Genomic DNA, 13,540 nt, shown 5'->3' on the forward strand with positions numbered 1-13,540 from the left:
TCTCCCTCTGAGTTTGTGCTTAAGCTATATATGGACTCACCCATATCAGGACAACAGAGTAGTACAATGTATTCTCTAACTGTGCAGAGATGTCAGTGACATAGCACTTAACACTTTAAAATAACAGATTAAAGCTCCGTTGTATGTATTCCAAACATACACTATCTATTCATGACACATGCACGTGGCCTAAATTTCAGGAAGTAAGTGTTCCTTCTATTCTTTTGGGTGGATTGCAAAAACTTGTTTTATATGCTCCTACAGTGGAACTGGGCAGGCCTGCAAATAGCAGATTCTGCTGCAAGGAGTGCTTAGGTTCTTGTATAAACAGAAAGGATACACATAGAAGAGGGTAAGTTGTAAACGTCAGCCTAAGTACAGTAAATTCAAACCCAGAAAAGCATGAGTAAAAGCATCAGGCACATCATTTCTTAATTATTAGTACACATGGAGCCATAAGATTGAAGAGGTTTCATGCTTGAAAAGGACTACCAAGTGTCTTACAGGTTGGCAACTTGAGAACAGGATCTACAGCACCCAACTAAAAGGAAACAAATAAATGTTCTAATCGTATCTATTGCAGAGCACGCTTCAAATCATATATAAATGCATGTTCATTGGCAGAACTTTAGTGTACTTTAATGCTGTAGGCTACAGATCAGGCATACAAAAACCAAGTTACGAGTATTAGAAAATGAAATACAAATTTGGTCACACAACATGGCTATCAGTGAAAAACAGGGGAAGGACAGCGTTTGGCTGTCTGCAAGTCATGGCCCTATGCAAGGCACAATCTGCAGAAGGTAAAAGGAGGAAATGACTGTTTGATGCAGTTAGCTATAGTTTGCGTTGTGTTGTGGACATGGCGGACTACAACTAGCCAACTCTGCGTCAGAATTCTGCGTCATTGTGTCAACCTAACGTCACATGGTCAAAACTCACTGCACCAAATAAGAGGTTCAGTAATGGTCTCTAAGGTGAAACATGACTAATGTCCTGATCTAATTTGGTGTGCTTATTTTAGACTGAGTGGCACTTATCAAAAGCCAGTTGGATGTGACACTGTTGCTTGTGTACAGTCAATTATTGATAGGTGCAATACACAGTTGCCTGTATATGTGTGACACCGTAGGGGGCTCTTAGTGATTAGACACAGGTTGACATTTGTCATGAGTCATGTCTGAGTGATTGTCTTAGATTAACCAGCTGCAAAATTTAATTGGCTATAATATAAACAAGAAAAATAGCTTTTTGTTCTTAATTTAAAGGGCAGGGTTAGGAGTGTAGTTAAGGTTAGGATTAAAATCTGATTTTATGACTGTGCCAGCTAGTGTCCACTGCAGAGCTGCCTCCAGAACAAGATCCATGACGAAAAATGCTAACCTGCTGATAAGGCCAGCAGCATCAAGGAATTTGGGGATCATACACCATGGGATAGAACATGATCTGTGGCATGAATGACTATTTATGGGTACTAGTAATGATGGGAGTTGAATACTATTAAACCTGCAAACGTACTTGCATACACACACAAACTTGAACATGTGGGCCTACACTATGACAGAATGCAATTAACAATCAAACTACAACACATTTTATTATGAAAATAAGACAGGCTCATTTAAACATCTTTCCAGGCATACATTACAGCTTAGCGGTAGACGTGGGTGGGAGTCAACACAGTTCTTGTCTATCCCACTGCCCGTGTGCTCATGTCTGTGGGGGGTGGGTGTCACATGATACAATGGTGGGGAAGGGGGGTCACATGAATACGACGACTGATGAGTGTGAGTGTTAGTGCTGAGAGATTTGTGCTTTGAGGTCGGTTTGGTTTCAGTTCAATTATAAAAAATATCACGATTTTCGATTATTTTTTTCAAACATTAAATGCATTATGAAATAGATCTTTTTAATGGAAATTCCAAAGCCAAAAATAGTCAGCATTCAATTGCCAAAACAATAAAAATAATCCATCGTCTTTGTCAGGTCTACATTGGCTAGATATCAATAGAAAAACAGGAAATTACTACGAAATACAATATTTCAGTTCTGTATATTACGAAGTTTTTATTTGATGACTTTATTATCTTTTATTCCTTAAAGTCGTCATCTCATCTCTGCTCAGGCAGTAGCAATCTGAAGCAGCCAGTAACGTTATCTATGTGCTCCCTATAATGTACTGTCTTTAGTCATCATATTTAGCTAGCCTGCCTAAGTAGCCTATGATGCAGAGCTGTCTGATGAAATCATGACTAGTTCTTCAAAGTAGATAAGGCATACTTTCACAAACTGTCTCTATCCCTCGTCCTTGTGGGTCTGTGTGTATCTAATTACCTTCAGACCAGCATCCCACATAGTTCTTGACTTGATTTCTGCATTGGGCTCACAAAAAACTAAATGGAATTAAAGTAACTAAACTGAAGTCGTCGATTAGTTGTTTTATAACCCCCCTCACTCAGCACTAGTGACTGTGTTCACTTGGCTTCCTGGACTTTTTTGGCACTCTGCTTCTCCTTTGCCTGTGGAGATGACATACATTAGTTAGTGCCAGTGAGCAGCTGTCTGTGAGAGGTAAATATCATCCTCTAGTGGATATAAGTTATATAACACTATACTTCGAAAAAGTTAAATAAAGACTAAAAAGTTTGCCATATATTGCATGTACCTTGTAGAGAACCTTCAACTACCATCATACAACAAAATTATATACACAAAATTCAAGTTTCTGCATCGGCTAAAGAGATCTCACCTTTTCCACCAAAGGTATCAACTGCTGGTATTCTGCCAGTGTCTTCAGTAGTTCCATGATGAAGGGTAGGTAGTTATGCTTTCGTCTGATGTTTTCGATCTATAATAAAGTAAAAATAATTATATTTAAGGCAAACATTAAAATGTGTAATAACCCCACTAAATGCCCACATCATTGTTTTTGTTGGCTAAATGCCCATACCATTGTATTTGTCGGCTATTTGACCCATGGTCAGTGAACCCCCTCCCTCCTCCCTCTCTGCAGATGACTTCGTCAACCATTTTGAAAAGAAGGTCGATGACATCCGATCCTCGTTTGCTAAGTCAAACGACACCGCTGGTTCTGCTCACACTGCCCTACCCTATGCTCTGACCTCTTTCTCCCCTCTCTCTCCAGATGAAATCTCGCGTCTTGTGACGGCCGGCCGCCCAACAACCTGCCCGCTTGACCCTATCCCCTCCTCTCTTCTCCAGACCATTTCCGGAGACCTTCTCCCTTACCTCACCTCGCTCATCAACTCATCCCTGACCGCTGGCTACGTCCCTCCCGTCTTCAAGAGAGCGAGAGTTGCACCCCTTCTGAAAAAACCTACACTCGATCCCTCCGATGTCAACAACTACAGACCAGTATCCCTTCTCTCTTTTCTCTCCAAAACTCTTGAGCGTGCCGTCCTTGGCCAGCTCTACCGCTATCTCTCTCAGAATGACCTTCTTGATCCAAATCAGTCAGGTTTCAAGACTAGTCATTCAACTGAGACTGCTCTTCTCTGTATCACGGAGGCGCTCCGCACTGCTAAAGCTAACTCTCTCTCCTCTGCTCTCATCCTTCTAGACCTATCGGCTGCCTTCGATACTGTGAACCATCAGATCCTCCTCTCCACCCTCTCCGAGTTGGGCATCTCCGGCGCGGCCCACGCTTGGATTGCGTCCTACCTGACAGGTCGCTCCTACCAGGTGGCGTGGCGAGAATCTGTCTCCTCACCACGCGCTCTCACCACTGGTGTCCCCCAGGGCTCTGTTCTAGGCCCTCTCTTATTCTCGCTATACACCAAGTCACTTGGCTCTGTCATAACCTCACATGGTCTCTCCTATCATTGCTATGCAGACGACACACAATTAATCTTCTCCTTTCCCCCTTCTGATGACCAGGTGGCGAATCGCATCTCTGCATGTCTGGCAGACATATCAGTGTGGATGACGGATCACCACCTCAAGCTGAACCTCAGCAAGACGGAGCTCCTCTTCCTCCCGGGGAAGGACTGCCCGTTCCATGATCTCGCCATCACGGTTGACAACTCCATTGTGTCCTCCTCCCAGAGCGCTAAGAACCTTGGCGTGATCCTGGACAACACCCTGACGTTCTCAACTAACATCAAGGCGGTGTCCCGTTCCTGTAGGTTCATGCTCTACAACATCCGCAGAGTACGACCCTGCCTCACACAGGAAGCGGCGCAGGTCCTAATCCAGGCACTTGTCATCTCCGTCTTGATTACTGCAACTCGCTGTTGGCTGGGCTCCCTGCCTGTGCCATTAAACCCCTACAACTCATCCAGAACGCCGCAGCCCGTCTGGTGTTCAACCTTCCCAAGTTCTCTCACGTCACCCCGCTCCTCCGCTCTCTCCACTGGCTTCCAGTTGAAGCTCGCATCCGCTACAAGACCATGGTGCTTGCCTACGGAGCTGTGAGGGGAACGGCACCTCAGTACCTCAGGCTCTGATCAGGCCCTACACCCAAACAAGGGCACTGCGTTCATCCACCTCTGGCCTGCTCGCCTCCCTACCACTGAGGAAGTACAGTTCCCGCTCAGCCCAGTCAAAACTGTTCGCTGCTCTGGCCCCCAATGGTGGAACAAACTCCCTCACGACGCCAGGACAGCGGAGTCAATGAGCGTCTGCTAAATGACTTAAATGTAAATGTAAATGTAACACACCTTGTATTGTTTGAGTTTATGATTCTCCTCATCAATCAGCAGCTGATACTTGGCAATTTCTGATTGGATTGAGCTGAGGAGGGTGCTGCTCTGGTCTGTGTCCATTGGCTCTTCCTGGAAAAAAAAGGGTGAGACAGTGTTTCCATTCGGTCAAATGTCCAACCAGATTTATATTTTCCGGACAGATGTGAGACTTCCCAGCCATAACAAATAGAACACCATTTGAATGACATCACATGTATGGTAATGCTTTTTAGGAGTGCCCACTTGTCGATATCCTGTTTCCATGTAAATTTATTTTTCCAAATGTCTGTGCCTCCATGCTTGATACAGTAGCTAGTTGACAAGCTAGCTTGATTTGTACAGTTGTCCTTTTTAAGATTGCTGCTCGACCAGGCATTAGATTAAAGAGAAGGAAAGCAAAAATCACTTAGTCTTAATACTCCTCGGTGTAAATGTCTGTAAGGGGGATTAATCTAGCAAACTAGCTAAACAGTTCTCCTCTGCCTGCATACAGCAGTGCCTGACTCACTGGTGATGGGAAACTTTGCGTGATAGTACCATGATACAATTTTTTAAGTTTGTTAGCGAGAGTGCAAATTCAAGAGACAGGCAAAGTAGATGATGATACGATTGAAATACAACCTGACCCAAACTTCATGCATAGCAATGTGATTTATAGAGGATTTTATTTTTATCAGGATATTTTCTGCCGGATTGCGATGTTTTTATTTTTTGGTTATTTATTCATTTTATCTGCCAAAAGCCGGCAATTACCGGCTAATGGAAAACGCTGGAATGAGACCAACGTTACTTACTGCAGTTAGACTACATCTTTCTTTCATCATTAGCAGCAATTTTAAAGGACTTGATAAATGGCCCTGGAGGGCTGGTAATTGAAAGGTCCTGGCCTGAAGGCTGCCCCATGGGCATCATGGGTAACAGTGACACCGCTTACAGTACCTCTGCAAGCTGGATCTGCAGCTCTGCTATCTTCCTCTCATAAATCATCTTCCTGTCTGACACGATGGCCATCAGGTTGAAGCGGATCTCTCCCTCACTGTACCTGATAAGAGTGACGGAAGATGCACGAGCCAGCATAAACACAAACAGCATCAATATGACACACTATTCAACAGTGGTCAAAATGTAATGGATCCAAAATATTTACTTCTGTATTCTTTTCTCAATCACTGGCCGAACTGCGTTGATCCAATCGTCCTGGTTACATACACCTGAAACACAAAAGAGGGGGTGAAACTATAAATAACGTTATTAAACAAATATATACATTTCATGGTAGAGCAGTGAGTGACTAGACACATGCAAGCATGTATCCTACTTTCCCACAGTCATACAACCAAAGAGAAAATCTATAAATCAATGGCCAACAAGCATATAGTGTAGAATAGGGCTTGTCTGGTTCAAGACATCACTACCCACACTTCTAATTCACTAGAAAAAATGCTGAATCGCCATCCAAAAGAATCTGAAAGGGCAGCTTATTTCAAATTCAGTTCTCTCTATTACTTGTAAAATGATGTAGGACAATAAAACAACTTTCTCTCTTTATACATCTAAATACACTGAGTATACAAAACATTAGGAACACCTTCCTAAAATGGAGTCGTCGTCCCCCCGCCACCCTTAGAACGGCCTCAATTCATCGGGGCTTGGAATCTACAAGGTGTCGAAAGCGTTCCACTAGGATGCTCACCCATGACTCCAAAGCATCCCACTATTGTGTCAAGTTAGCTGGATGCCTTTTGGGTGGTGGACCATTCTTGATTCACACAGGAAACTGTTGAGTATGAAAAACCCAATGATCAATAAAGGACCATAGTTTTCACCTGGTCAGTCTGTCATGGAAAGAGGTGTTCTTAATGTTTTGTATACTCAGTGTATATGACCCGTATGTGCATACCGAGGTCGATGGGCCCTTCACGTAGTCCGTCCAGCTCATAGAGCCTGCCGTTGACAGGGACATAACTCACAAAGTGGAATGCTTCCTCATCCTTCGCTGAAGACTTTGCGTCAAATTCAAACATCTGCTGTCTGAAAACAAAGAAACAATCAAATAAGAAATTGACAGTTATATCTCATTAGCAGAGCAACTAACATCGTATTAAAACCAAAGCCTTTTTTCTCCCAAACTCTGTCTACATGCAAACAAAATGGCAGTTTGTCTGCTTACAACCAACCCTTCGATTTGTCTTGTGATGTCTGCGGTGAGACGATCATTCTCTGAAATCAAGAGTCAACTCACCTGGCAAAGCCGTTGTGAACTTGTCGAATAACTTCAGAGTTGCTGAGAGCCAGACCTTTCATCTTTATAGAAGAGAATATCATCAATGTGTGGGTGTTATGCACATCCCAAGGACAAAACACTGACTGACAATAAAGAAAGAACAGCCTGCACAAAGTAAACGCTAACCAGAATCAGGCACAACTTACAGCAGCATCGAAGCTGAGTGAGAATTCTCTGAACTCTGCGAGTGTCTCTCCCAGCAGCATGTCAGAGTGAGTGCAGTTCAGCAGCACACTCACAATGGCCTGGGTAGCACATGCGTTATTTATCACCTGAAACAACACACAAAGACATTAGACAAATGAGATCCTGCCAGATGCTCTTAACCAGAGTTAGATTTTATTTTTTTATTAACTTGGCAATACAGTGAAAATCACATTTTTATTTGCAATGATGGCCAACCCCAGCCAAACCCTCCCCTAACCCGGACGACGCTGGGCCAATTGTGCGCCGCCCTATGGGACTCCCGATCACGGCGGGTTGTGATACAGCCCAGGATCTGGGCTGGGCCGGGTCTGTAGTGACGCCTCTAGCGCTGCGATGCAGTGCCTTAGACCACCGCACCACTCAGGATCCCAAATGCAGTCAATACATTGAACACAGTTACTGCAAGTAGACTCTTCTTCAAAATAGCTGCTATCAGCAGAATCAGTGCCAGGAAGAAAGTGACTTCTGAAAACACTTCTGAGGACATTGAATATGTGCAAACTCTGCAATACATACAATGAATATATAATTTCCCCCTAGTCAAAGATGTCTAACCAAACCATGTACCTGCTTGGCAAAAAATATGTTGTCAAGTCTTGAATCCTGAACGATAGAGCCTGCTGGTGCCTCACCTGGCTGCCACTTGAACAGGAAGATCAACCCATGAACTGGTCTGGAGAAAGAAAGAGAAGCCTAGTAACGTGTGTTAACGTCAAAATCGTGGGTGTGAACTAGGTTTCTATTCAAGCGTTGATCGACATGGTAATGGGCTCTATAGTATTGGAGAAAAGTTTTAAAAAAACTGACCCTCCGTTACATCTTGAAGTGTCATGTCGTAACGTACAACACGCATAAAGCAACTATTTCTGTCTTACAATCTCTCCACCAGGTGTAGCACTTCTATCATCGTTTAAAAACAAGAAATGGACAGTGACGGGGGTAAGGGGGGGAGGACACCTAGTCTTTTTTTTCGTCATCATTGCATGCGATCATCATTCTCAAAGCCGCTGTTAACTTCTAAGAACACTTTAGCACCGCCCTAAAAACCTGATTCAAATTCGACACAAACATTCAAATAGGTATGTAGTGACACATTATATAAACTCTTTATAGTGTTTTATTTAAGTTTTAGAGGCAATAAGGTGATAAATTGGAAAGATTAGTGAAAAAAAAGCAATTTTCCAACACAACATCTCTCCTTCTCACTATCACACATTAGTTTCACTTCCCCACCCGCCATTTTTAAAAAGACCCGACGGGGCTCATTGCCTGCTTGAATTATGCAGAAACAGGCAGCGTTTAGGTCATGTAATTGATTCTGTTGGAAAGGGGAAAACTTGTGCTTTACAATGGTATTGACATTACAGTTGATCTGGAAGTACTACGTTTTTGGGACCTAAAATAAGGCAAATTGTACGGACCAAGGCGATGTACGAGTTTACGTTAGCTAACACTTTTGTACATTGCGCTGTAACTTACTATTCGACCTAATTTTAGCGCCCCAAAAAACTGAATACTTCCAGGTCAACTGTAATTTGACAAAACGCACAATTTCTCGCCTTTCCAGCAAAATCAGTGACGAAACCTTCATGCTGCCCTTCTCTGCATGATTGAAGAAATCAATGAGCTCCGTCGATCTTTTTAAATATGGCGGGTAGGGAAGTGAAACCTACTGCGTGATAGTGAGGAGAGATGTAGTGTGGGAAAATTGCTTTTTTTCACTCGATCTTTCCAATTTATCACCTTATTGCCTCTAAAATGTAAATAAAACACTATAAATAATATATATAGTGTGTCATTACATACCCATTTGCAGGTTTAGGGCGGTGCTAAAGTTCTCTTCAGAAGTAAACAGCAGCTGTCACGGCTTTTGAGAGTCATGATGGCTTGCAGTGATGACGCAAAAATACATTCCGTTGTACTAGGTATCCCCTATTCACTGTCCCTTGTTTTTAATCTGCACGAAACAGAATGAGTTGCATTACGTCACAATTGAACGTACAGCGTCAGAGGGGTCCGTTTTTTAAAAACTTTTCTCCAATACTATCGGGTTATTACCATGTCAATCAACGCATGAATAGAAGCGTAATTCACACTCCAGATTCTGATGCCAGCAGTCCCATTAGTTTTCATTGCAGCCTGGTTTGAATGGGTTGCGCAAATTTGTACGGAATGGGATTAGTCAACAGCATCACAGCGATATTATGCATTTGTGAAGTGTTTCAAAGCAAAGAGATTAGGGCATGGCTTACTTCAGATTTTCAAAGTTCTCTGGTTCCATACTCCATATTTCTTCAACCTGAGCTCCTTTACAACCTGGGTTAGTAGAAAGGGGAAATATGGGTTAGTTACTATGATAATTTAAAGCAATAGCTAACTAACTATATGGATAGAGGACAGGACACTAGCTATTCAATTTAACTAGTCTAGCCATTTGAATTCGCAGAGGATTGCATCAACTATGACCAGTTTATCTAACTAGTTAGGCCTTCTTAATGTGTACAAATTCAACTGGAATAGCATGCAGTAAAAATGTGTCATCTTTTAAAGGAATTTCAGTAGTCAGATAGCTAACCCAGATACAGAGCCAGTGGGTGTCATGCTACTGCTATTTCATCATGCTTAGTTAGCTACCACGTTTGAATAAATGACGCCACCTAGTTAGCACGTTAGATAGCTAGATGGTGTTCAATCTGATTAACAAATAGTTATGTTTATGAAATTTGCTGCACTGCAAACTAACACTACGATCACAAAGGATGTGCGTAGCCAAGGCTCCTTAATTTGCTCAGACTTTGCTATGGCTTGTTGGCAATCTTGCTAGAAAGTACTAATAGCATGCTAGCATATAGCACACTCACCAAAGCCTTTGATCAATTCTGTGAAAACCCCAGGATCACTTTCCATAAGACACCATTCTCCTGCGCTTCCAGTCATTTTTATTTATTTCAAGAACCGTAGGGCAAGTAATTGTATTGCAGTAGACAAGCCTATATCTGTAGTGGCTAGTTAGCCAGTAAAATGAATCAATCCGCTGCGTAAATTGTGTTCAAGCGAAATCTCCCGGCATGTCTTTCAACAGGACTCGTGTGCAAATCGCGCAAGGGGGGCTGTCTGTGCAAATTATTTGTCATCATAGGCCTACATTTATTTTCTACATACTATTATATATATAGTTGTCATTCCATTGGGCATTTCAAATGTTGCCACAACGTTACTAAAAAATAACACATTGTAACAAGTAACACATTGTTTCTTTTATTATGAAGCGCTACCATAATTTTAACCAGTACCATGTTAAACCAGTTCATGTATTTCTTACTTCACAGGCATACACATAATTAGGCACAGTCCTCCGTTAAAAGATTGTGGAGTTTAATGGAATCCTGACCTGTTCACCGGACGTGCTACCTGTCCCAGACATGCTGTTTTCAACTCTAGAGACAGCAGGAGTGGTAGAGATCCTCTTAATGAGCGGCTATGAAAAGCCAACTGACATTTACTCCTGAGGTGCTGACTTGCTGCACCCTCGACAACTACTGTGATTATTATTATTTGACCATGCTGGTAATTTATGAACATTTGAACATCTTGGCCATGTTCTGTTATAATCTCCACCCGGCACAGCCAGAAGAGGACTGGCCACCCCTCATAGCCTGGTTCCTCTCTAGGTTTTGGCCTTTCTAGGGAGTTTTTCCTAGCCACTGTGCTTCCACACCTGCATTGCTTGCTGTTTGGGGTTTTAGGCTGGGTTTAGCACTTTGAGATATCAGCTGATGTAAGAAGGGCTATATAAATACATTTGATTTGATTTAATTAATTAAAATACTGTACATTCCCTGAATGTAGACGAAGGGTGACGATAACAAGTGTGCATCTTGGTAAATAAACCACATAGAACCCATATAGATAGATATAGATAGATAGATAGATATAATGTATCACACAAAGTCGAGGAAACATTAAATAAACACAGGATAAATTACAGTGAGAATTAGAACGGTTAGTCATTTGGTGGACTCGAACTGTCCGCTGCCCGAGCCTTCAGTGTTAATTTTCACGCAGCACGGGGCACATTGTTCTATCAGAGGCAGCAGCTTTCCCTTCTGGTGTAGTTCCTTTGTGTCAGAGCCTCCTCCAATGCAGTTTCCATTGATGAAGACCCTCGGAACCTGTAACCACAAGTAACCCCATTAAAAATAACACTAAATGGTGCTCATTAAACTAGAGCTCAGTTCAGCTGTTCTCTGTGTGCATAATAATAAGAACAATGTCCCTACTGGTCTGGTGCCAGTTGTGTTAACTTAGTGCTATTGCTATCAACAACAAGATAGCAACATACAGTCAGGTCAAATGTCAGACTCACCAGTAGAATCAGCAGATACATACTGTACATCTATGTAGTGTACATATGGCATTTAGGGTAAAACATGAACAGTCCTCACTCAACAACCTACTTTTCACTTTGAGGGTTACAGAGAATGATCTATTATACTAAAGCTAAAGTGGCATATGTGAGATAGCAATGTAAAACACCATGGCAAAATTGATTGGGGAATGCAAATTGGTCATGATATAAACATGAGGTTGTTTCATACTGTTCTGGCACCGGTCATCTGCGCCAAGGCCTCTTGTAGTCGTCTTCCATCATTGTGTTCATCCAGCTCTATCACCTTGTATGTAGCACCAATTTCATTGAATACATTTTTGGCCATTTTGCAATATGGACAAGTGGTCTTGGAAAATATGACAATGCAGTTATGAGACACCACCTCCTGAAGAGAAGAAAATCAATGTCAGACCAAGTCACCAACACACACAGAATCATGGAATAAAAATGTTAAATCTTACCTGTAGAAACTGACCACATGCTGTTGTGCTTGACAGACCACTTGAGCTGAAGGATGTGAAGTTTCCCATCCTGAAAGGACACACAGGTTGTTAACGAGCCAACGTTATGTCAGTAAATAGATAGCTAGCTAAAGCACCGAAACAGACATGCACCAACCCATCAATGACAATATTGTAGCAATAACCTTAAACATTTCAAGGCGTGTGCAGAAGATATTATCCCCATTATCAGTGATAATAGAACAATCAAACAGGTGAGACTCAGTTTGTATTTTGTGTCCATTCTGATGTCAACTAGCTATCTGTAGCGATCGCTAGCAACCCGTCGAACATTCACAGCAAGGCACTGGCTGAATCTGAAGGATTAGTTTGCGGTGGGATAAGGATTATCACAACCATCAATTAACGTTAGCTAACGTTACCTATTTTCACGACACTCGTAAACATTAGCATGTTGGTCACATTTGATTCGCTCGCTTTCAAGTTTCGCCGTTCAAATATATTACGATAGTTTAAAAAGAATAACACATGGCTGCCTACATACATTATATTATACTGACATTATTATTTAATATTGGCATTTCAATGTTAAATAACAGGGAAAGTGACCTTCGGCAACCGTTCCATACGAATCTGGACAGGAGTCCTCCTCGCGCTAACATCATTAGCAAAGAAACCGCAAATAACATAGAATCAAACGGTTGGCCGAGGTGGAACATGCGGCTAATATACACTCAGTAGTGTAGAAAAACATTAGCGTGTCTGTGTGACCACTACCTCCACTTGCTCTGTTTGCGATTTTACAATTGGCCGCACATGCTTACCTTGACTACCGGAAGTGCATTATTATACAAGAGGGGTGGGTCAAAGATATGTTTAACTTACCCAAGAAAGTTCATCTGTGTCAATAACAGTGGGAGGAAATGAAGCGTAGTGTGCAGAACAAGCAAGGAGGTGGGCAAAGCCAACCACAAACGATCGAGATCCTATTGGTGCGTTGTAGCGTGTATTTGTATATTTATGTTAGGGAACGCCTCTGTGAAATGTGCTTGTGCACAAATTCGATTCGACTTTGCGCTCCTTCTAAAAAAAACTAACTTTGGCAAACCGTCAAGTCTTTACAAATTAGTGCACTGTTTTCGTTACATATTTTAGGTTTGGGAACAGAAAAATATATTGATATCAGATGTTTCATCGATTAGCAGAATGTCGGCCCAGTTTCACCAAGTTCCATCCTCTCCCACAACCTGCGACTGGACTTCCTCTCACTACCATATTTGGTGGTGAAAAAAACGTAATTTTTCTTCTTCTTCTTTGAGATTGGGTTGGCAGATCGCATCCAACTTTTAATGTGCATTCACCGCCACCTACTGGAGTGTGAGGCCAGTCACGGCCTACCAAAATTCAATTCTCCTCATGAGTCCTGTTCCTCTAAGAAAGTGAAACAGAGCACTGAACACCACTTCCCTCCCCCACTACACTACCCAAACCCCAA

At 42.2% G+C, this 13,540-nt stretch overlaps 2 protein-coding genes across 7 annotated transcripts in view; both read right to left on the reverse strand.

Annotated features, from left to right (window-relative positions):
* uchl5 (ubiquitin carboxyl-terminal hydrolase L5) overlaps positions 1–10,273 on the reverse strand; it is a 1,000,928-nt gene extending 990,655 nt beyond the window's left edge. The window contains exons 1-11 of one of the 2 annotated variants that reach the window (XM_035785027.2): positions 10,056–10,273; positions 9,447–9,510; positions 7,762–7,867; positions 7,134–7,259; positions 6,946–7,007; positions 6,604–6,734; positions 5,851–5,914; positions 5,643–5,745; positions 4,680–4,793; positions 2,750–2,848; positions 1,579–2,519 (exon numbers count right to left, since the gene is read on the reverse strand). In XM_035785027.2, the coding sequence (XP_035640920.2) occupies positions 2,475–2,519; positions 2,750–2,848; positions 4,680–4,793; positions 5,643–5,745; positions 5,851–5,914; positions 6,604–6,734; positions 6,946–7,007; positions 7,134–7,259; positions 7,762–7,867; positions 9,447–9,510; positions 10,056–10,131 (990 nt within the window). In that variant the 5' untranslated portion in view covers positions 10,132–10,273 and the 3' untranslated portion in view covers positions 1,579–2,474. Of the gene's footprint in view, positions 1–1,578; positions 2,520–2,749; positions 2,849–4,679; positions 4,794–5,642; positions 5,746–5,850; positions 5,915–6,603; positions 6,735–6,945; positions 7,008–7,133; positions 7,260–7,761; positions 7,868–9,446; positions 9,511–10,055 lie in introns of those variants that run through there. The other variant, XM_052460621.1, reaches the window with a different exon arrangement.
* Positions 10,274–10,426: 153 nt separating this feature from the next.
* On the reverse strand, positions 10,427–13,283 carry glrx2 (glutaredoxin 2). 5 transcript variants are annotated; one of them, XM_035785056.2, is made up of 4 exons: positions 12,931–13,283; positions 12,046–12,115; positions 11,793–11,969; positions 10,427–11,366 (listed from the first exon to the last, which is right to left on the reverse strand). In XM_035785056.2, exons 1-4 carry the CDS (start codon positions 12,942–12,944, stop codon positions 11,202–11,204), a joined length of 426 nt encoding a protein of 141 aa, XP_035640949.1. In that variant the 5' UTR covers positions 12,945–13,283; the 3' UTR covers positions 10,427–11,201. The 5 variants fall into 5 exon arrangements, with proteins under 5 accessions (XP_035640949.1, XP_035640968.1, XP_035640933.1 ...); XM_035785075.2 differs by lacking the exon at positions 12,931–13,283 and adding an exon at positions 12,870–12,897; XM_035785040.2 differs by lacking the exon at positions 12,931–13,283 and adding an exon at positions 12,655–12,863.
* Between the last annotated feature and the right edge of the window lie 257 nt (positions 13,284–13,540).

The sequence above is a fragment of the Oncorhynchus keta genome, chromosome 1 (assembly GCF_023373465.1).
Source record: "Oncorhynchus keta strain PuntledgeMale-10-30-2019 chromosome 1, Oket_V2, whole genome shotgun sequence".
Lineage (NCBI taxonomy): Eukaryota > Metazoa > Chordata > Actinopteri > Salmoniformes > Salmonidae > Oncorhynchus > Oncorhynchus keta.